This window comes from Cnephaeus nilssonii (assembly GCF_951640355.1).
Source record: "Cnephaeus nilssonii genome assembly, chromosome: 14".
NCBI classification, from domain to species: domain Eukaryota; kingdom Metazoa; phylum Chordata; class Mammalia; order Chiroptera; family Vespertilionidae; genus Cnephaeus; species Cnephaeus nilssonii.
The window spans coordinates 29,964,301-29,985,555 of NC_137085.1; the positions used below are offsets into that span (position 1 = coordinate 29,964,301).

A 21,255-nucleotide genomic window follows, 5' to 3' on the forward strand; every position below is an offset into this window, starting at 1 on the left:
ATTTTTATGGAGGCTTCATCATATAGGCATGATCAATTACTAACTCCATTTCTACCCCTCTGCTCTCTGGAAAATGGGAGGTAGGGTTGAAAATTCCAAACTTCTAGTTATGTCTGGGTCTTTCTGGTCACCAGCACTCATCCAGGAGCCCACCCAGAGTGACCTCAGAACAAAAGATGCTCCAAGTTTTAGGAGCCCTGGGTCCCGAACCAATGTATTGGTTCATGTAAATAGACCAATGTATGTTTCCTATTACCTCACACCATTTTATTTATTTTTTAGTTTTTTTCACACCATTTTATTGTTCAGTACTTATGTATCAGATACTGAATTAGCACTTTACTTATATCCCAATTTAATTCTCACAGAAGCAAACATCTTTTCCAAGTCACTATTAGTTTTTGCCTGTTTAACTCTAGTAGCTTCCTAAATGATCTTCCTCTGCCCACCTTCTATAATCCATTCCCACAGAACTGGCAGAGTGATCTTTACTAGTAAAGATCATGTCCTTTCCCCACTTAAAATCCTCCAATGACTTCCATGGTGTCTGGATTTTAACTTACAGTGAAAATCCATGGCCCAATGGGCCCTCATTATCTGGCCCCCACCTTTCTGTCCTCATATCATACAACTCTCCATCTTGCTAAAGCCAAATTGGTCTTTTCTCGTTTGCTTCCATGCTCATTTACACTTTAGGCCCATGTGCTCTCCTGGAATGTTCTTCCTGATCTTCATGTAAATGACTCCAATGATTAGAGAGAACCATTGATCGGCTGCCTCCTGCATGCCCCCTACTGGGGATCAAGCCTACAATCTGGGCATGTGCCCTTGACCAGAATTGAACCTGGGACCCTTCAGTCCGCAGGCCAATGCTCAATCAACTGAGCTAAACCGGCTAGAACTGCTTTATTTTTTTATAGTACTTATTACTATCTGAGATTATCTTTTTTTATTATCTCCTCCCACTAGAATAATAGGACAGTCACCTTATCTGTTTTGTTCACTGCTATATCCTCAATGTCTAGAAGAGGGTCTAGCTCATAAAAGACTCTCAAAAACTACTTCTTGAATGATTGGATGAAAAATTCTGGTTGTAACTGTGACCATAGCTGTGTCCATAGCAATTCATTTGAGCAATACAACCTTGTTTCATTTTGTTGCCTAGGAGTAGTAAGTCAGGGCACCACCAGCTCTGCAATCAAATTACCCTGATACCAAAGTTCCTGCCACCTATAACTATGGATAGTATCAAATGTTTTTGTATATTTTAAAAAATATTATAGGGATATTTATTCATTTATTTATTAAGTAATTATGGAATGTTTATTATTTCCAGACATTGTTTTAGGTACTGGGGATGAAAAGATTGACCACAAGAAGATCATATTCTAGTAAAAGAAATATACATACTTGCCGAAACTGGTTTGGCTCAGTGGATAGAGCGTCGGCCTGAGGACTGAAAGGTCACAGGTTCGATTCCGGTCAAGGGCATGTACCTTGGTTGTGGGCACATCTCCAGTAGGGGGTGTGCAGGAGGCAGCTGATCGATGTTTCTAACTCTCTATCCCTCTCCCTTCCTCTCTGTAAAAAATCAATAAAACATGAAAAAAAAAATAAAGAAATAGACATACTCATAGATAATTATTACAGAACTAGAGGCCCGATGCATGAAATTCGTGCACGGAGGGGGGTTGTCCCTCAGCCCAGCCTGTACCCTCTCCAATCTGGGACCCCTCAAGGGATGTCTGACAGTGGGATCGGGCCTAAATGGGCAGTCGGACATCCCTCTCACAATCCAGGACTGCTGGCTCCCAACTGCTTGCCTTCCTGCCTTCCTGATTGCCCCTAACCGCTTCTGCCTGCCAGCCTGATCACCCCTAACCACTCCCCTGCCAGCCTGTTTGCCCCCAACTTCCCTCCTCTGCCGGCCTGGTCACCCCTAACTGCCCTCCCCTGCAGGGTTGATCGCCTCCAACTGCCCTCCCTTGCAGGCATGGGCCTTCTCAACTGCCCTCCCTTGCAGGCCGGGTGCCTCCCAACTGCCCTCTCCTGCTGGCCATCTTGTGGTGGCCATCTTGTGTCCACATGGGGGCAGGATCTTTGACCACATGGGGGCAGCTATATTGTGTGTTGCAGTGATGATCAATCTGCATATTACTCTTTTATTAAATAGGATAGAGGCCTGGTACAGGGGTGGGGGCCAGCTGGTTTGCCCTGAAGGGTGTCCCTGATCAGTGTGGGGTTCCCTTGGGGTGTGGGGCAGCCTGAGCGAGGGGCCTGTGGTGGTTTGCAGGCCGGCCATGCCCCCTGGCAACCCAAGCGGAGGCCCTGGTATCTGGGATTTATTTATCTTCTATAATTGAAACTTTGTAGCCTGGAGCGGAGCCAAGCCTGGGGCTCCCTCCGCGACCGGCAGCCATTTCTGTTGGGGTTATAATTGAAACTTTGTTGCCTTAAGCGGGTGGGCCCAGCCAGGGTGTGCGGAAAGCTTTGCTTCCCCTGTTGCCGGGGACAACCCTGGCCTGCTCTCTCAAGCTTCGTTCTGCCGCCATTTCTGTTTGAATTGGTTTACCTTCTATAATTGAAACTTTGTAGCTTGAGTGGAGGCTTAGGCCTGGCAAGGGCAGGCGGAAAGCTTGGCTTTCCTCTGTTACCTAGGAAACCTTGCTCTCTGTGGCTGTAGCCATCTTGGTTGGGTTAATTTGCATACTCGCTCTGATTGGATGGTGGGCGTGGCTTTTGTGGGTGTGTCAGAGGTATGGTCAATTTGCATATTTGTCTATTATTAGGTAGGCTGTAACTGCAGTGATAAGAGATAGGCAAAAGGTATGATATGAACACAGAAGGGACATCCAACCATATTTGGGAGATCATGAAACATTTTTTAGTGAGGTTTGGTGAGTGGGAGGAAGCCATTTAAGAGTACAATGTAAATAAATTCACAGAGAAGTAAAATTGTCTAAGAAGTTGACTAAACTGGAGAGAGAGAGAAGAAAGGGCTAGACTTTGGAAGGCTTTGTAGGACATGCTAAGGATTTTGTCCTTTAGAGAGGTGATAGGATGTCACTGAAAGTTTTTAAGGAAGCAGCATGGTCATACTGTGTTTTCAAAAGAATGATCTGGCTCTGTAGTGAGGAGGATGGTTTGGAGGGGGCAAAACTGGAGGCAGGCAGAGCAGTTAGGAGACATGTAATGATCAAGGTAAAAGATACTGGGGCTGAACCACCAAGGCTGTGGTGGTAGTAATGAGGATAGTAGAGGGGAAATTTGACAAATATTTAAGAGATTAAATTGAGTGAACTTGTTGATTAGATTTGGAACGGAAGGGAGAGGGAGAAGTCTAGGATGCTTCTCAGTTTAGCTCTGAGTTAATGAATGGTATTGTCACTCACCCAACTCTACTCCCTAAGGAACAAAAAGGTGGAGGGGCAGCTTTTGTGGGGAGGTAATTAGTTTGGTTATTGATAGATAGTCAAAATGCTCAATCGTAGGGACATTTTGATAGTGATTCCTGCATAGTTTTGCTGCTAGACATCCTTAACATTGTCAGTTTTATTGTGAGGTGTGCTAAAGTCACACTGGAATTCTGGAAGTACCCACTTGATAGTATTGCACAGTGTCCAGGCCAAAAAGACTCTAGTTGAGATTTCACCAGCAATGAGAAGCTGTCTATTATGGTCTTTTAAATTACTTTCTTATGTTGTGATTTGAATCAATAAAATCAGTGGTATCGAATCATGTAGCTAACATATGGATATCTATGCACTTTCTAAAACAAACTCATAGAGTTGTTTTTATTTTTATTTTATTTATTTATTTTTAAATATCTATTTTATTAATTTTTTACAGAGAGGAAGGGAGAGGGAGAGTTAGAAACATTGATGAGAGAGAAACATTGATCAGCCGCCTCCTGCACACTCCCTAGTGGGGATGTGCCTGCAACCAAGGTACATGCCCTTGACCGGAACCGAACCTGGGACCCTTCAGTCCACAGGCCCATGCTCTATCCACTGAGCCAAACTGGTTAGGGCTAGAGTTGTTTTTAATGAATTATCTATGATTTGGTTTCTCTTTATTTTTAAAAGGGAGGTGATGATAATTGACATCTATTATAAGTCTTAGAAGATTAATCAAGTAGCACAATTACATATTAATAATTTAGATTCCAGTGAATGTAATTATAGTTTTAATTCTTCTTTGCTTTCTCAGCATTACTCCTTTAGAAATAATTCCTCATGCCATTTTGGCAACAGTTCCCAAACGGATGTAACCCTGAGTAAAAGAATCTGTATCATCTAAGTAATTTATAAAAACTGATTGTCATAGTTATTTTTCCAACTAAACATATGTAATATATTTTTAATATATTTTTATTGTTGATCATGTGAGATATATTTTGTAGAAAATATTTTATAACTGCAAAAATGGCAAAAATCTGCAAATGATAACTCTGTAATTGGATTAGACCACAATTTTAAAAATAACGTACTGCATTCAAACTTAATATTGTTTACCACCTGTTACTGGTGGTAAAATTAAACCTTTATATTTAGAGAAATACTTGCACTGTTTTAAGATAACTGTGCTCAACAATTTTTTAGTGTTTATTTTTAGGTGATTGCTTTCACCAGATTTAGAAATTTAATAATCTCATAATGGGGCTCTTGGAAAGAATTGCAGTACTTGCAAGCATTAGCTACTTAACTGTAAACAAACTTGAAACATTTTTTAGTTACAAAAAGAAACAACCTCTTAAAAACTACTTTTGTGTGTAATTCATGATTGGTGTCCCAAAATCCACAACTAGCCTTAAGAATTCCATTAAGTATCATATATTCTCATTCCTTCGCAGCTGTTATTTTAAGCAGTTGTCTAGTATCACTTGTGTTCTGTTGAGATCAGTAGTCTATAGATAGAATAATCCCTGGAGTTTGAAATTTCCTTGTTGGAGAGAAACATATATACTGTATTACTCACTTTTTAATCTCCCACTGGTAATACTGAATTTCTTGTGTTCTTAATTAGGGACCTTATGCCTAACATTTTAAGGAAAATTGATTAATAATGTTGGGTTTGTATTGTACCCATTTTTAAAATTATTTTTAATATATATTTTTTATTGATTTCAGAGAGGAAGAGAGAGAGATAAAGAGAAAGAAACATCAATGATGAGAGAGAATCATCGATTGCCTGCCTCCTGCATGCCCCCACTGCGGGGGATCGAGCCCACAATCCGGGCATGTCCCCCCGGCCGGAATTGAACCTGGGACCCTTCGGTCTGCAGGCCGACGCTCTATCCACTGAGCCAAATCGGCTAGGGCTGTACCCATTTTTATTTTTTATTTTTTATTTTTATTGATTTCAGAGAGGAATGGAGAGGGAGAGAGAGATAGAAACATCAATGATGAGAGAAAATCATTGACCGGCTGCCTCCTGCACGCCTCCTACTGGGGATGGAGCCTGCAACCCAGGCATATGCCCTTGACCAGAATTGAACCCAGGACCCTTCAGTCCAAAGTCCGACACTCTATCTGCTGAGGGCTGTACCCATTTTTTATAGTAGAGTGGACCTAAGGATTTTGTTAGTAATACCTTAAAAAGTGATTATTGTTAGTGGTTGCCCAGGGCTAAATGGGTTAGGGGTTTAATATGTGAACATACTAAAAGCCATTGAATTCACTTTATTTTTTTTTTAAATTTAAATAAATCTTTATTGTTCAGATTATTACAATTGTTTCTCCTTTTTTCCCCCCAGATCTCCCCATCACCCGGTTCCCTCCCCCCACCCCGTTGTCCTTATCCATAGGTGTATGATTTTTGTCCAGTCTCTTCCCATACCCCACACACAGACACCCCTTTCCCCTGAGAATTATTAATCCACTCCCATTCTATGCCTCTGATTCTATTATGTTCACCAGTTTATTCTGTTCCTCAGATTTTGAATTCACTTGATTTTTAGAACCACTTGTTGATAGATATGTATTTGTTGTTCATAATTTTTATCTTTACTTTTTTCTTCTTTTTCCTCGTTTTAAAGAATACCTTTCAGCATTTCATATAATACTGGTTTGGTGGTGATGAACTCCTTTAGCTTTTTCTTATCTGTGAAGCTCTTTATCTGCCCTTCAATTCTGAATGATAACTTTGCTGGGTAGAGTAGTCTTGGTTGTAGGTTCTTGCTATTCATCACTTTGAATATTTCTTGCCATTCCCGTCTGGCCTGCATAGTTTCTGTTGAGAAATCAGCTGACAGTCGTATGGGTGCTCCCTTGTAGGTAACTAACTGTTTTTCTCTTGCTGCTTGTAAGATTCTCTCTTTGTCTTTTGCCCTTGGCATTTTAATTATGATGTGTCTTGGTGTGGTCCTCTTTGGATTCCTCTTGTTTGGGGTTCTGTGCGCTTCCTGAACTTGTATGTCTATTTCTTTCACCAGGTGGGGGAAGTTTTCTGTCATTATTTCTTCAAATAGGTTTTCAGTATCTTGCTCTCTCTCTTCTGGCACCCCAAAAATTCGGATATTGGTACGCTTAAAGCCATCCTGGAGGCTCCTTATGCTATCCTCACACTTTTGGATTCTTCTTTCTTTCCGCCTCTCTGGTTGGGTGTTTTTTTCTTCCTCATATTCCAGATCTTTGGTTTGACTCTTTGGGTGCGGTGGTCTACTCTGTATATTCTTTATTTCAGACAGTGTATGCATAATTTCTGACTGGTCCTTTTCCATTTTTTTGGTATTCTCATTAAGGTCCTTGAAGGTCTCTTCAAGTTTCTCAGCGGTTTTTAGAAGATTCTTGAGTAACCTTATAAATATGGTTCTGAACACTGTGTCGTCCATTAGTTTGCTTTCATCTATCTCTCCTACTTGTGACATACTGCGATGTCTCCACATTTTGGCTGCCTCCCTGTGTTGATGGAGTGGCTTTGTGTGGTCGGTGACCTATAGGGGTGGGTAGCTCAGCTTCCCCTATCACCCTAGGTGGTCGCTCTTGGTACTCCCCTTTGTGGGCTGAGTGGAAAGTCTTGGTGTAGTTAAAAGCCCTGATTGCTGTTGGTACACTGGGAGGAATTGACCTCCGGTCCAATTGGTTGTGAGGGCCTGCTGTGTCTATAACGGAAGAATTGCTGTGCTGGAGACACAGTAGGGCTTTGGTGCTCACTGAGTCTGCCTCTTGAATGTGTCCCTTATGAGAGTGGTTGAAATCTGGTGTCGTCCACACCGACAGAAAAGTCACTCTCACTCTCCGACCGATGGCTGAGAGTCCCGTAGGCGTCTGGGTCCCTCGCGTGTCCCCAGAAACTGGAGTTCAGAGTGGTTGGGATTGTTGGTATCACTGGCGGAAGTTGATCTCCAAGCCAGTTGGCTGTGAGGATCAGCAGTGTCTCCGCTGGGAGAGCTTCTGTGCTCAGCTTGGATGGGGCGGAGTCTCAGGGTGGTGCAGACAAGCTTTGGTTTCCTGTCTGCTCCGCCCTAAGAGGGGCGGGTTCTCCGTGCCCGAATTAATGGCTGCGCGCCTCTGAGAGAAGGCAGCTTTCGAGCCTCTCCCGCTGCCTAACAGACCAGTTTCTCCCCAGCTGGGGCTGGATTTCAGTGCAGACCGGAGGTTTTGTTTTTCTCCCGAACGAGAAATCCAGTCACTGGGAGGGCTATGCTCAGCTTGGATGGTGCGGAGTCTCAGAATGGCGCAGACAAACTTGGTTTCCGTCCACGCCGCCCTAAGAGGGCAGGTTTCTCCGTGCCCGAATTAATGGCTGCGCGCCTCTGAGAGAAGGCAGCTTTCGAGCCTCGTCCGCTGCCAAACAGACCAGTGTCTCCCCGACCGCAGCTGGATTTCAGTGCAGTCGGGAGGTTTTGTTTTTCTCCCAAACGAGAAAGCTAGCCACGAAGCGTCTGCTGCCCTCCCTCTCCGCGCTCTGCGAGCAAGCCTGCCGAGTATTCAGCCGCCCGCCCTTTCCGCGCTCACGGATCTCCGCACCTCCACAGCTCCTGAGGCTCAGCGTCCCCCTCTCTTTTTTTCTCTAGTTGTAGGTTTTCCACTCTGCCAGCTTTCCGATGGTTCTGGACGGTGTGCGCTCTGTTTTCCAGTTGTAGTTTCAAAATTGTTGTGGTAGGCAACAGTTAGGTGTTTACCTTATGCCGCCATCTTGGTTTCTCTGAATTCACTTTAAATGGATGAATTGTATGTGAATTATATCTCAATAGAGCTATTCTATATATTTTAAAAAGTGGTCATTGTCACAGTGTAGAGGGACTCAGATGAAATATTTCTTGAAACAGTCAGAAGCTATTTTAGTCCTTGTATTTTTATAGTACTTATATAATTACTAGAGGCCCAGTGCATGATTGAATCATGCACGTGTAGGGTCCCCTACACGCCTTCGCTTTTCGCGGTGGAGCTGGGTGCCTGTCCGCTGGTGCCGGAGCAGACAGGCACCCAGCTCCCCCACTTTTGATGGTCCGTGGCCGCTGAAGGGGGCTATTCTGCTGTTGAGAGGCGCAGGGGGCGGGACTCCCGCCCCCTGCGCCTCTCAACGGCCGCTGAGGGGGGCTGCCGCGGACACCTGGCTACCCTGCCGTTGAGAGGCGCAGCTGGGTGTTCGCGGCAGGCCCCCTCAACGGCCGTGGATCTGGCCGTTGAGAGGCGCAGGGGGCGGGAGCCCCGCCCCCTGCGCCTCTCAACAGCAGGGTAGCCCCCCTCAGTGGCAGCGGATCCGTGCCTCTCAATGGCCGGATAGGCCACCCGAGTCCCGCCCCCCAGCCTCCCGCCGCCCAATCGTGGGCATAGCGGAGTGATGGTAATTTACATGTTACTCTATTATTAGATAGGATAATTAGAGTGATTAATATGCTCTAATGTCTACTGATCTTACTGTGTAGTCCCTTATTTTCAGGAACAGCATATTCATTTAAAACATATAATTGAGCCCGGCTGGTGTGGCTCAGTGGTTGAGCATCGACCTATGAACCAGGAGGTCATGATTTGATTCCAGATCGGGGCACATGCTGGCTCAATCCCTAGTAGGGGGTGTGCAGGATGCATTTGATCAATGATTCTCTCTCATTGCTGATGTTTCTATCTCTCTCCCCCTTCTCCCTTTCTCTCTGAAATCAATAAAAATATATTAAAACATATACTGTAATTGAGTGCACGTGTGCTCTCTCTCTAGAACCGCCTGTGCCTTCTTCCTTTAAGCGTGCCTTGTTGCTTTCTTTCTCCTAAGCTCCAAGGGCCCTTCTTTTGCCTCTGTAACTTTTTTCCTGAGCCCACACAGCCCATCTGGCTCACTTCTTCCACAGCTCACTTCTTCTACCTCTGTGACTTTTAAATAAACTTTTGCTTGTATTTGAAAAATAAAAGTTATAATTGAGTAAGTAGAGAGTGGAAAATAGTAAGATGTTTGAAAAGGTCATTGAGATTTAGCCTACCAAAGCCATGTGACCTTAGACAAGTCAATCATTCAAAGCCTCAGTTACCATGTAAAAAGCCTCAGGGTGTTAGACCTGATAATGGTTCTCAAACTCAAATGCTCACAGGGCCATCCATTAATATAAATAAATAAAGCTGATTGGTAATAAAGGAATCAGGAGCAGGGGATCATGGGCAGGTGTAGGTAACCTTTTTTTAAGAAAGCAGAAACTGGTTATTTTTACTTGCTCCTGATTTTTAAATATTGTAACTAATTTTAAAAAGTATAAACACTATTCAAGTCAAACTGCAAGGTATGAAGGAATACCAAATATTATAGAATAGGTCAGCTATAGACTAGATCAGTGGTCGGTAAGCTCATTAGTCAACAGAGCCAAATATCAACAGTACAACGATGGAAATTTCTTTTGAGAGCCAAATTTTTTAAACTTAAACTTCTTCTAATGCCACTTCTTCAAAATAGACTCGCCCAGGCTGTGGTATTTTTGTGGAAGAGCCACACTCAAGGGGCCAAAGAGCCGCATGTGGCTCGCGAGCCGCAGTTTGCCGACCTCGGGACTAGATGATCTCTACTGACATAACTAGAAGGACATTTTTTTCTCTTATACAAATATAATGTAGTACATACTAAAGAATATACTACATACTATTAAACGTATGTAAGTTATAAAGCCTAAGACAAAATGAATACATACCCAAGACCTAGCATATAACTTCCCTACGTTCTCCTTCTGTTCCTCATTTCCCTGTTGTCCCTTTAGAGCAGGCGTCCTCAAACTACGGCCCGCGGGCCACATGCAGGTGTTTTTGCCGTTTTGTTTTTTTACTTCAAAATAAGATATGTGCAGTGTGCATAGGAATTTGTTTATAGTTTTTTTTTAAACTATTGTCTGGCCCTCCAACCGTCTGAGGGACAGTGAACTGGCCCCCTGTTTAAAAAGTTTGAGGACCCCTGCTTTAGAGGTAACCGTTACCCTGAGTAATACATTGGCTTTGCTTGCTTTGAGAGTTAAAGAAATGTGCATCATTTTCTGGAATTTGTTTTTCTCCTCATGATGATTCTGAGATTTGATCAATTGTTTAGGGTAGCTGTTAATTTGTTCTGTTACCATTATTATAAAACATTTCATTATCTGAATATGCCAAATTTATCTATTCTCCAGTCATTTCAGTTTTTGGCTCTTATGAATAGTGCTATGAACATTTTTGTATGTGTCTCCTGAAGCACATGTGCAAAAGTTTTTCTCAGATTAAGTTGCTAGATTGTATGATACATGAAGACTCAATTTCAAAGATAATGCCAGACTATTTTTCAGTGTTATTGATTTAGCCCCATGTCCTTTACTCTGAAAGTTCTCCATAACTCTGCCTTCTCTAATTGAGAGTATTTTCTTCTTCCACACCTTTTTTTCTCCTCCCTTGGTAAAGATAACCCTCTGCTTCACTGCCCTTTATTTCCTTTTTCTAGAAAACAGTATGTTCTCTGCCATTGATGTGGTGGTTACATTAGTAAATATTTGTCAAGTTTTCATATAACAGTATGCTTAAAATGGGTCTAGTGTATTATATATAAACTAGAGGCCCGGTGCACAAAATTTGTGCACTCAAGGGGAGGGGTCCCTTAGCCCAGCCTGTGCCCTCTCGCAGTCCAGGAGCCCTTGGGGGATGTCCGACTGACGGCTTAGGCCTGCTCCCTGCTGAGCGGGCCAGGCGGCAGTCAGCAGTTGGACATCCTTAGCACTGCTGCGGAAGCAGGAGAGGCTCCCACCACCACCACTGCGCTTGCCAGCTGTGAGCCCGGCTGAGTGGCCCTCCCCCTGTGGGAGCACACTGACCACCAGGGGGCAGCTCCTGCATTGAGCATCTGCCCTCTGGTGGTCAGTGCATGTCATAGCAACCAGTTCTGCCATTTGGTTGATTTGCATATTAGGGTTTTATTATATAGGAAGGTTATACCTCAGTGAAGTTGAATAAAAGAAAAGACTGCAGCCCTGACCGGTTTGGTTCAGTGGATAGAGCATTGGTCTGCGGACTGAGAGGTCCCAGGTTCGATTCTGGTCAAGGGCATGTACCTTCATTGTGGGCATACCCCCAGTAGGAGGTGTGCAGGAGGCAGCTGATGGATGTTTCTCTCTCATCGATGTTTCTAACTCTCTATTCCTCTCCCTTCCTCTCTGTAAAAAATCAATAAAATATATTTTTTTAAAAAAGAAAAGACTGCAAAAAAAAGAAAAGACTGCACATACACATGACTGTGTATGAAACATTGGTCTTTTGATATGTAGCACCATCTATCTCCACATTATATATGCTTCATGTATGTCAACTATTTATGCCAATGAAAGAGAGAAATGTACTTGTATAATTGTCATTAATGAAACAGTTTTAAGATAATTGAAGCTTACACATAGTGTTACTATTCATATAATTTGCTAGTATAATACACCTACTTCAGCATGTCTAGTTCCTTATCTTTTGATTCTGTGTTATATATTCAGCCTTTCATCAAATATGGCAGGTCCTTGAATAATGTTTTATTATAACACTGATGAGATGCCATAGGAACTTACCTCTTGTTTTTTTGTTTGTTTTTGTTTTTATTTTTAAAATATATTTTATTGATTTCTTACAGAGAGGAAGGGAGAGGGATAGAGAGTTAGAAACATCGATGAGAGAGAAACATCAATCAGCTGCCTCCTGCACACCCCCCACTGGGGATGTGCCCGCAACCAAGGTACATGCCCTTGACTGGAATCGAACCTGGGACCTTTTAGTCTGCAGGCCGACGCTCTATCCACTGAGCCAACTGGTTTCAGCTTACCTCTTGTTTTTATCAATTAGTCTATATAGTAAAATTGATTTTGTTACCTGTCATTTCACTTAGTTACAGAACCTATCAACAGTGTTAAGTGGGGATTTACTGTAAAAAAACCATCTTTTAATAGTGTTAAAAGTCATTTATATCGCACATACTTTTTTCCTAAAAGTAATTCAGTGACCCAATCCTCCTATATGATAAAAGGATAATATGCAAATTGTCCGTACGGGTGGGAGTTCGACCAACGGGGAGTTAGATGTGCGCTGACCACCAAGGGGTGGCACGGAACAAGGCGGGCATTGGCAATGCAGCACTGGCAGTGGGCAGCAGTGGAGGCGCTGCCGGCCCAATGGGTCCTGACGAGAGCAGAACACGGCAGAATGGTGGAGCAAGTAAGCAGGCAGCACCAGGCCAAGGTGGGTGTGAAGGGAGGCCTGGGCCAGCAGCCGCTAGGGACCCTACCAGTGCACGAATTTTGTGCACTGGGCCTCTAGTGTTGAATAAGAGAACATGGCCCCATCCTTATGGAGTACTTTATAGTTTCAGCTTAGTTTTACATAACTGTCTTACTGCATACTTTGAAAGAGGGAAATGGAAATTCAGAGCAACTAAGTGATTTTGCCCAAGGTCACACAGCTAAATGGAATATTATCTGATTCCAAGTTCAGTGTCAGGCAGTTTTAGTGGGTAGAGTTACCTAGTTTAGATAGATAAATGGAGAGTTTGAGGGAGCACATTAAATAGTTGGATTTTTTCCACATCCTGGAATGTGAATAAACTTCCTTAATTGTGTATAAAGTTTCATGTGTTCCCCCTCCAGTTTATTTTCTCTGCCACCAGGATAAGAAAATTTGAACTTCTGCCAACTGGATTTCTTCCAATACTATTTCTGATTATTACCCCAACAGCTGAGACCTAGCAGTCTCTGGATTTGTCACAAAGGTGAACTCTACATACTTGTGGTATTGAATGTAACTGGACCCTACATGTAAAAACCTGATCATCTGTCCACCATTGTATTTCGCTGATTGCAGGGCATTTTCCTGGTGGTAACAGCTGTGATATTCCATGCTCCGCACAGATCTGCAGGAGGCAGCCAATCTACTGAGCTGGATAGATAGTGGGCCTATTAGGGGGCCTGGCAATGGTACTATCTTTGCAACTACTTCTGAAAGAGGCAGCATAGTGAAAAGAACATGGGATTAGCTGTGAGAAGACCTAAGTCTTCTCTTTATTCTGATCTTTCTCCTCCTAAGTGAAATGGGTGTGTGTGTGTGTGTGTGTGTGTGTGTGTGTGTGTGTGATATGTACATCATGCATAAGTCTCAAATCATTGTGCTAACTGAGAAAAGCCAGATACAAAAGAGAATAAATGGTATAATTTCATTTATATTAAACTTTTAGAAAATGCAAAATAATGACAGAAAACAGATCAGTGGTTCCCTAGGTCCAGGGGCAGCAGGAAGGATGGATGTAAAGAGGTATGAGGAATCTTTTGAGGGTGATATTCTGTATTTTAATTGTGGTGGTGGTTTTACAACTGTCAAAACTCATGGAATTGCACAGTATTGTGCACATACACCCCCCCAAAAAAGGGACATTCTAAAGCTGTTTTAGAGTTTATTAAGAACGAACATTGAGCCCTGGCTGGTAAGATCAGTGGTTAGAGCGTCAGCCCATGCACCAAAGGAATGCGGGTTTGATTCTAGTCAAGGGCATAGTACCTGGGTTTCAGGTTCAATCCCCAGCCCCAGAGATTGGGGCGCACGAGAGAGGCAACCAATTGATGTGTCTCTCTCATATCGATGTTTCTCACTCTATCCCTCTTTCCCTCCTCTCCTTCCCCCCCCCCCCCTTCTACTCTAAAAATCAATGGAAAAAATATCCTTGGGTGAGGATTAACAAAACAAAAAAAAAGAAAGAAAGAAAAAAGGAGAAAGGAAGAACATTGAAATGGATTTAGATTATTTACTCTGGATATGGGAAGAGAAAAAGCAGCACAGATATGTATTGATAGGCTATGTATTTGCCCTCTTTCCTCTAAGTTACCCAGTAAAATTAGAGCTATGATAGTAGGAATGCTCAAATAAACCAAATTAACAATCATCAACCTTGGCATCTAACTCTTCTTTTACTCATTTGTCATTTTTATATGAATCTTTACGAACTAGTAGTGGTAGAAGACATTTGAGATCAGACAAATTTCTAAAATATTTGAAATGTATAATTCACTCTAAATTTTGGCCCTATGTTCCATTTGTCTGGTTGTTCTGCTTCTTAATGATTATTATATCCTATCACTTTTATGATGAAGAACTCTATTTACATCCTTTTAGTCACAGTATGACAAAAGAAGGGCACTAGAAATAAAATGGAAATGAATTGATACCCTCCAGCCCCAGATTCTCATCCTGTATTCTATTAATGATTATAAATGCCTCAAAGTCCTTCTCTTAATAAGTCCTTCCAGAAGCCACAACTTATCGTTTGGAGTTTATACGAAGTTGGAAATTGACCAAGAAAGACTGTTCAGTAACTCAAATATGAAAGAAATAAATGACCTTTCTGGATTAGCTACTTGTGGTTGTAGAAGAGCTGTTCCTGATCTCCAAAGGGAAGAGAAGGGCCAATGTGGTTGTGCTCATTCTTTCCTTAATCCCCAAGCCCTCTCCACTTTCTTTATCCTTTCTTGCTAGGAATGCATAACCTTTAGCTGGATGTGGGACAATGGGCAGCTGCTTCTAGTTTCCTGGAGGAAAGCCAATTTTAGGTTTTGGCTAGGAAATATACAAGATGAAGATGTCAAAAGACTTCAGACAATTAATTGGAATACATGAAATATATAAAAACCCATGAGTTAATAAGGAATTTGACACCCCCCAAAAAAAAACCACACCTGAAAGTTCTCATGAACTTGAACTTAACAGTCGTATGGAGAAACTCCTCAGGGTCCTGACTTTATTAATAGACCAGGATTATATGTTATTACATCATTTGTTAGTATTTAAATACCTTGGCATATTAAGCATTTTAATATGCAGTCATCTAAAATCTTGACCATAGCCCTCGCCGGTTTGGCTCAGTGGATGGAGCATTGACCTGTGGACTGAAGGGTCCCAGGTTCGATTCCAGTCAAGGGCGTATGCCTGGGTTGTGGGCTTCGATCCCTAGTGGGGGGAGGGGGCGTGTGGGGCGTGTGGGAGGCAGTCGATCAGTGGTTCTCTTCATTGATGTTTCTATTTCTCTCCCTTCCTCTCTGAAATAAATAAAAATATATTTTAAAAAATAAAAAAATCTTGACAATAGTATTAATTTCCTAGGTAAACATTTATGTTCTGTACAGGTAGGCATCTACAACTACCTACCTTTTAGAATGATCTGCAATCATGAATCAGATTTCAAATTGATGGTGTTTTTACCTCTTTATACAACTAACTTTTACGTACTCAGCAGATACAAATGTGATTTTCTCAGAGTTACATTAACTTGTAATCCTCTGTCGTTTGCTATTTAATTCTGCTCGCATTCTAAAAGAGTTCTTAGCCTTTGTTCATTAATCATGGAAACAGTTGTGCAACATGCCTTGGAGTTAACTTGAACATCTAAAATTAGTCCTGCTACAATCATTGGTTGGGAGCAATGTTTCAGTAGTTTGTGGCATGTGTGAAGTAGACAGTGCAAGGTTGGAAAGAACTCCCTAGAAGTAAGTAAGTTACTTGTATAAAGTGTGTGTGCTTGTAGCTATGTGTATGTACAAATGAAAGTCTCTTTTATTAAGCAGATGAAAAAATTATATCTGTTAACACAAATGCATCATAGGCATCTTTGTTTATGCCAAGGATGGGGAACCTTTTTTCTGCCAAGGGCCATTTGGATATTTATAACATCATTCTTTGGCCACATAAAATTATCAACTTAAAATTAGCCTGCTATATTTGGTCAAACATTTAATTAACGTACCCCTAATACCTTGTCAGGGCCAGACCAAATTACTTCCTGGGCCCAAGGACCAGATATTCCCTAACCCTGTTATGTACTATGCTGTTTAATCAGTCCAGAAGAAAAATATATTTGTTGAAAACTTGGTATGCTAGAATGGATTTTTCTGCATGTTTTGTGGTTTTCGTTTTTTTAAAGGAATAAATTGTATTATACTAGTATATACTGTATTTCAAATGAATGACTTCTGTTGTTTTTTTTCTTTACAGTTTATAGAAACCTATTCACAAAAATGACATCCTGGTTGTATGAATGTCTTTGTGAAGCTGAACTTGCACAGTATTATCCTCATTTTACTGCCCTTGGCCTTCAGAAAATAGATGAATTAGCAAAGGTTACAATGAAGGACTACTCTAAATTGGGAGTCCATGACATGAATGACCGAAAACGTCTTTTCCAACTTATCAAAATCATTAAGATTATGCAAGAAGAAGATAAAACAGTCAGTAGCCCAGAGCATCCTCTTCAGACAAGCAGCCTGTACAGCAAGCCTCGGGAACCCAGATCTGGACCTCGCAGACAATTGCATTTTGATTCTCCTGCTGACAACACAGACAAAACTACCAGCAACTGTGGGTTTGAAATGTGCAATTTATCAGATTTTTCTGCAAATGAACAGAAGTCTCGTTACCTAAAAGTGCTGGAGCACGTGCTACCAGATGATTCCCATTACCAAACAAAAACAGGAATTCTGAATGCCACAGCTGCTGATTCCTATGGGCAAACAGAAACTAACACTTCACTGTTGTCATCAAATCACTTTTCTCCAATACTGGGTGATTGTGATATTCCCATTATTCAAAGAGTCTCTCATGTTTCAGGGTATAACTATGGAATCCCTCATTCTGTTATCAGGTAATAATTTGTTTATTTGTTTGTTTGTTTTTGAATGTGGGGAGCCTCAGGCAAGGGCCTCTTCATGACCAAAGGAGTGCAACCAACTCCTCATTTACAGAAAATGATAGTGAGCATCGTCTGCATTGATAGGGGGAAATTAATGTGGACTTGGGACTTTCCAGATGGGAGAAAGGTGATATTGTTCACATACATCAAGCATCTGTTATTTGCCAGGATCCACTATTATTCCTATTGCAGATCTATTTCTATAATTTATTATAGTGTAACATGATACAATACATCTAGTGCATCCATTAAGGTAAAACAGTTAACTAGCCTTATACAGTTGGGGGGAAATTACACAATCCACAGGATATATATATTTTTAAGGCTATCAAATTCACTTCAACCAACCAGGAGACGTAAAGCTTATTTAAAAAAAAAAATAGTGTGTAGTTTAATTAAGTAGGCCTTTGGAGCAGTTAGTGTTTTGTTAGAGTTTAGGGTTTGAGAGCCAGGGTGACAATAAGTTATTTTCACCCAAAGCTTCAAATTAGAATTTTAAATAAGGTTCCTAAAGAGGTGATAATACTAACATTGGCATAATAGAAAAAAAATTTTTTAAATAACATGTATTGCTTGTTTTGTTACTTTAAAACTTTAGATGGTGAGTTATGGAGAAACAAAATACTTTGTTAAGCCACATTTCCTCTCTTTTTAAAGCTATTCATGCCTTAAAACAAGATATTAGTCTTATATTGGCTAAGGTTTCAGAAGATCTCATAATCAACCAGTTCTTTTATTTAAAAAAAAAAAAAAGAAGCCTCATTGTTTAAGATAAAAGTACCTTTAATAATTTGAAATACATAAGTGAATTTCATAGTGTTTCTGAAAACTTTTGGGAGGGGTTGGTTTAGCAGAGCATAGAACATAAAGTACTGTTTTCTTTCAGTTGTGATAGGACTAGATAGTCTTGTTACCATAAAAAAAATTCTTAAAAAAAACACACACAAAAATTAGTAATAAAAATATATATTTGTTCTTGGTGAAAGAATTATTTTCTTGGCTATTACAGTCTTTTGTTGAACAACACATAAAAATCTAAATTGGAGTTATTTATAAATAGATTAAAGATACCACTTTGCATTATTAATTTGGACAGAATGGATATTTTAGTTTAAATACTAGTGGCCTGGTGCACAAAATTTGTGCACGGGGCAGGAGGTGTCCCTTAGTCCGGCCTGCACCCTCTCCAATCTGGGACCCCTCAGGGGATGTCCAACTGCCGGTTTAGGCCTGATCCCTGTCGGATCGTGTCTAAACCGGCAGTTGGACATCCCTCTCTTAATCTGGGAGATTAAGCAGATGAACAGATTATATCTGTTACTACAGATGCATCATAAGCATCTTTGTTTATGCCAAGGATGCTTAAATTAAAAATTTAATTTATTTGGCAAATATTAAATACCACCTCTGCTAGGCTCGATTCTGGATATAAAGATTAGGATATCTGTAGACTCTTAATCTCTTAGGGGGCAGGGTAAGTGGGAAGACAGACAACCAACCATATGGTGAGATAAATGCTATTATAGAGGTTGATATGTGACAAACCCAGAGTAAAAGCGGTTCAATTGAGCTTTCTCATCTTTTATATTATTATTACCTCACTCTTCCCATTCTTTATTATACAGAATGGGATAATAAAGGGTGGGATTATGTCCTACCCATTATAAGTTAAAAATATCACACAACACAATATCCAAAAAAACAACTGGCAATGCAGTACACTATAGAACAGTGATTTTTAACCTTTTTCATATCATGGCACACATAAACTAATTACTAAAATTCTGCAGCACACCAAAAAAATCTATTTTTTGCTGATCTGACCAAAAATAGGTATAATTTTAATTGATTTACACACAAAAATAGTTATAGTAGTTACCTACCCTTTTTGCTCCAAAGTGACTTTTTTTAAAAAAAAGTAGGTGCCTATACTTGTACATAAGGATTTCTGGTACCAAGAATTAACCAATCAGATACAACCTTATTATGTGATGTGACTAATAAGATGTAATTCTGTTATATGACTTATATATTTATGGTTCAAGACAGGGCATTCATATCCATCGGCTATTGTGTTGGCTGTTGTCATTTTTTAATTTGAAAATCTAAGGGAAAAGAGGTCAGTACCCTTGACTAAATAATCAGGTATTACATGTTTTAAAAATTCTTGCGGTACCTGTTGAAAATTGCTGATGTAGGGTATCAGTTGTTCACCTTCCTTCGTGGTTGGCAAACTGCAGCTCGTGAGCCACATGCGGCTCTTTGGCCCCTTGAAAGTTTAAGTTTAAAAAATTTGGCTCTCAAAAGAAATTTCAATCGTTGTAATGTTGATATTTGGCTCTGTTGACTAATGAGTTTGCCGACCACTGACCTTCCTAATCACTTGCCTGACTGGGAGCTGCGGTTCAATGCCATTGTCCAGCATCATGAGGGAGTATCTTACCACATATCACTACCCTGGGAAAAGATCAAAATTTGCAGTGCAGTTTCTACTGAATGTGTATCTCTTCCACACCATTATTAAGTCATAAAATAATAAGTTGAACCCTTTAAGTCGGGGACTGTCTGTATTAGAGAAATAGAGATAAGAAAGTACATTTCCCCCAATAAATCCTCAATATTGCTTTCTCACCCATACCCCAAGTAAGAGACAGGGTTTCAGAACCCTGAGAAAATCTCTCATCAGGTTAAGGCTTGTTGTTAGGCATTCTTTTTGGATGCCTCAACTCAGATATATTAAAAATAAATTGCTGCGCCCTAACCGGTTTGGCTCAGTGGATAGAGTGTCAGCCTGTGGACTGAAAGGTCCCAGATTCGATTCCGGTCAAGGGCCTGTACCTTAGTTGCAGGCACATCCCCAGTAGGAGGTGTGCAGGAGGCAGCTGATGGATGTTTCTCTCTCATCGATGTTTCTAACTCTCTATCCCTCTCCCTTCCTCTCTGTAAAAAATCAATAAAATATATTAAAAATAAATAAATTGCTGGCCTCAGAATTGTAATAAAAGTCTAAGGTATTTAGAGAACTGGTTGCCTTGACTTAAGACTTGAATAGATCTAACTCCAGCTGTCTTAACTCTTTGCCTGTCAAGCAGATGTAGTTTATTTCTTCTAGGGAAGACTGGGCATTAAAACCTGAGCTTTTAAAAATATATACATTTTTATTGATTTTTAGAGAGGAAGGGCGAGGGAGAGATAGAAACATTGACAAGAGAAAAACATTGACCAACTGCCTCTTGCACTCCCCCTGCCAGGAATCGAGCCTGCAACCCAGGCATGTGCCCTGACTGGAAATCGAACCAGTGACCTCTTGGTGCATAGTCGATGCTCAACCACTGAGCAACATCAGTCAGGCTAAAATCAGAGCCTTTTAAAAGAATATTCATTCCTTTTCTCCCTTGAACTTGAAAACTACAGTCTTTTTGTCTATATGACCCATCCTAGAGTCCCTGGTCAATTTTGAAAAGGACATTTTCTGTCCTGTTTAATTAGCTTTATACAAGTAGGGCATTAATACTCACCAACAACTAGAGACTTTGACATAAAGCCCTTGTTAAAATGATGCAGTGCGCCTGGCCAGTGTGGCTGAATGGTTGAGCATCAACCTACGAACCAAAAGGTCACAGATTTGATTCCCAGTCAGGGCACCTGCCCGAGTTACAGGCTCACCCCCCAATAGGGGGCATGCAGGAAGCAGGCAGCCAATAGATGTGTCTATCTCTCCCTTCCTCTCTAAAATCAATAAAGACTTTTTTTTTAAAAGACACATTAAATTTTTGCTTTTTTACCAATGTCACTCCAATAAATTCAATAAAAATTTAAATATTTTTTGCTTTTTCTTGTAAAAAATGGAGCATTTGCAAAAGAAGGGAGAATAGAATAATGAACCAGCATATGCCCATCATCCAATTTTTTAAAAAATATATATTTTATTGATTTTTTACAGAGAGGAAGGGAGAGGGATAGAGAGTTAGAAACATCGATGTGAGAGAAACATCGATCAGCTGCCTCCTGCACAGATGTGCCCGCAACCAAGGTACTTGCCTTTGACTGGAATCGAACCTGGGACCTTTCAGTCCGCAGGCTGACGCTCTATCCACTGAACCAAACCGGTTT

The 21,255-nt window shown here is 41.0% G+C and overlaps 1 protein-coding gene across 3 annotated transcripts in view; it reads left to right on the forward strand.

Moving 5' to 3' along the window:
• KIF24 (kinesin family member 24) overlaps window positions 1-21,255 on the forward strand; it is a 71,533-nt gene that overhangs the window by 2,871 nt on the left and 47,407 nt on the right. For all 3 annotated transcript variants that reach the window (XM_079789687.1, XM_079789686.1, XM_079789688.1), the window contains exon 2: window positions 16,449-17,094. In XM_079789687.1, coding sequence (XP_079645813.1) covers window positions 16,472-17,094 — 623 coding nt within the window. In that variant the 5' untranslated portion in view covers window positions 16,449-16,471. The remainder of the gene's footprint in view (window positions 1-16,448; window positions 17,095-21,255) is intronic.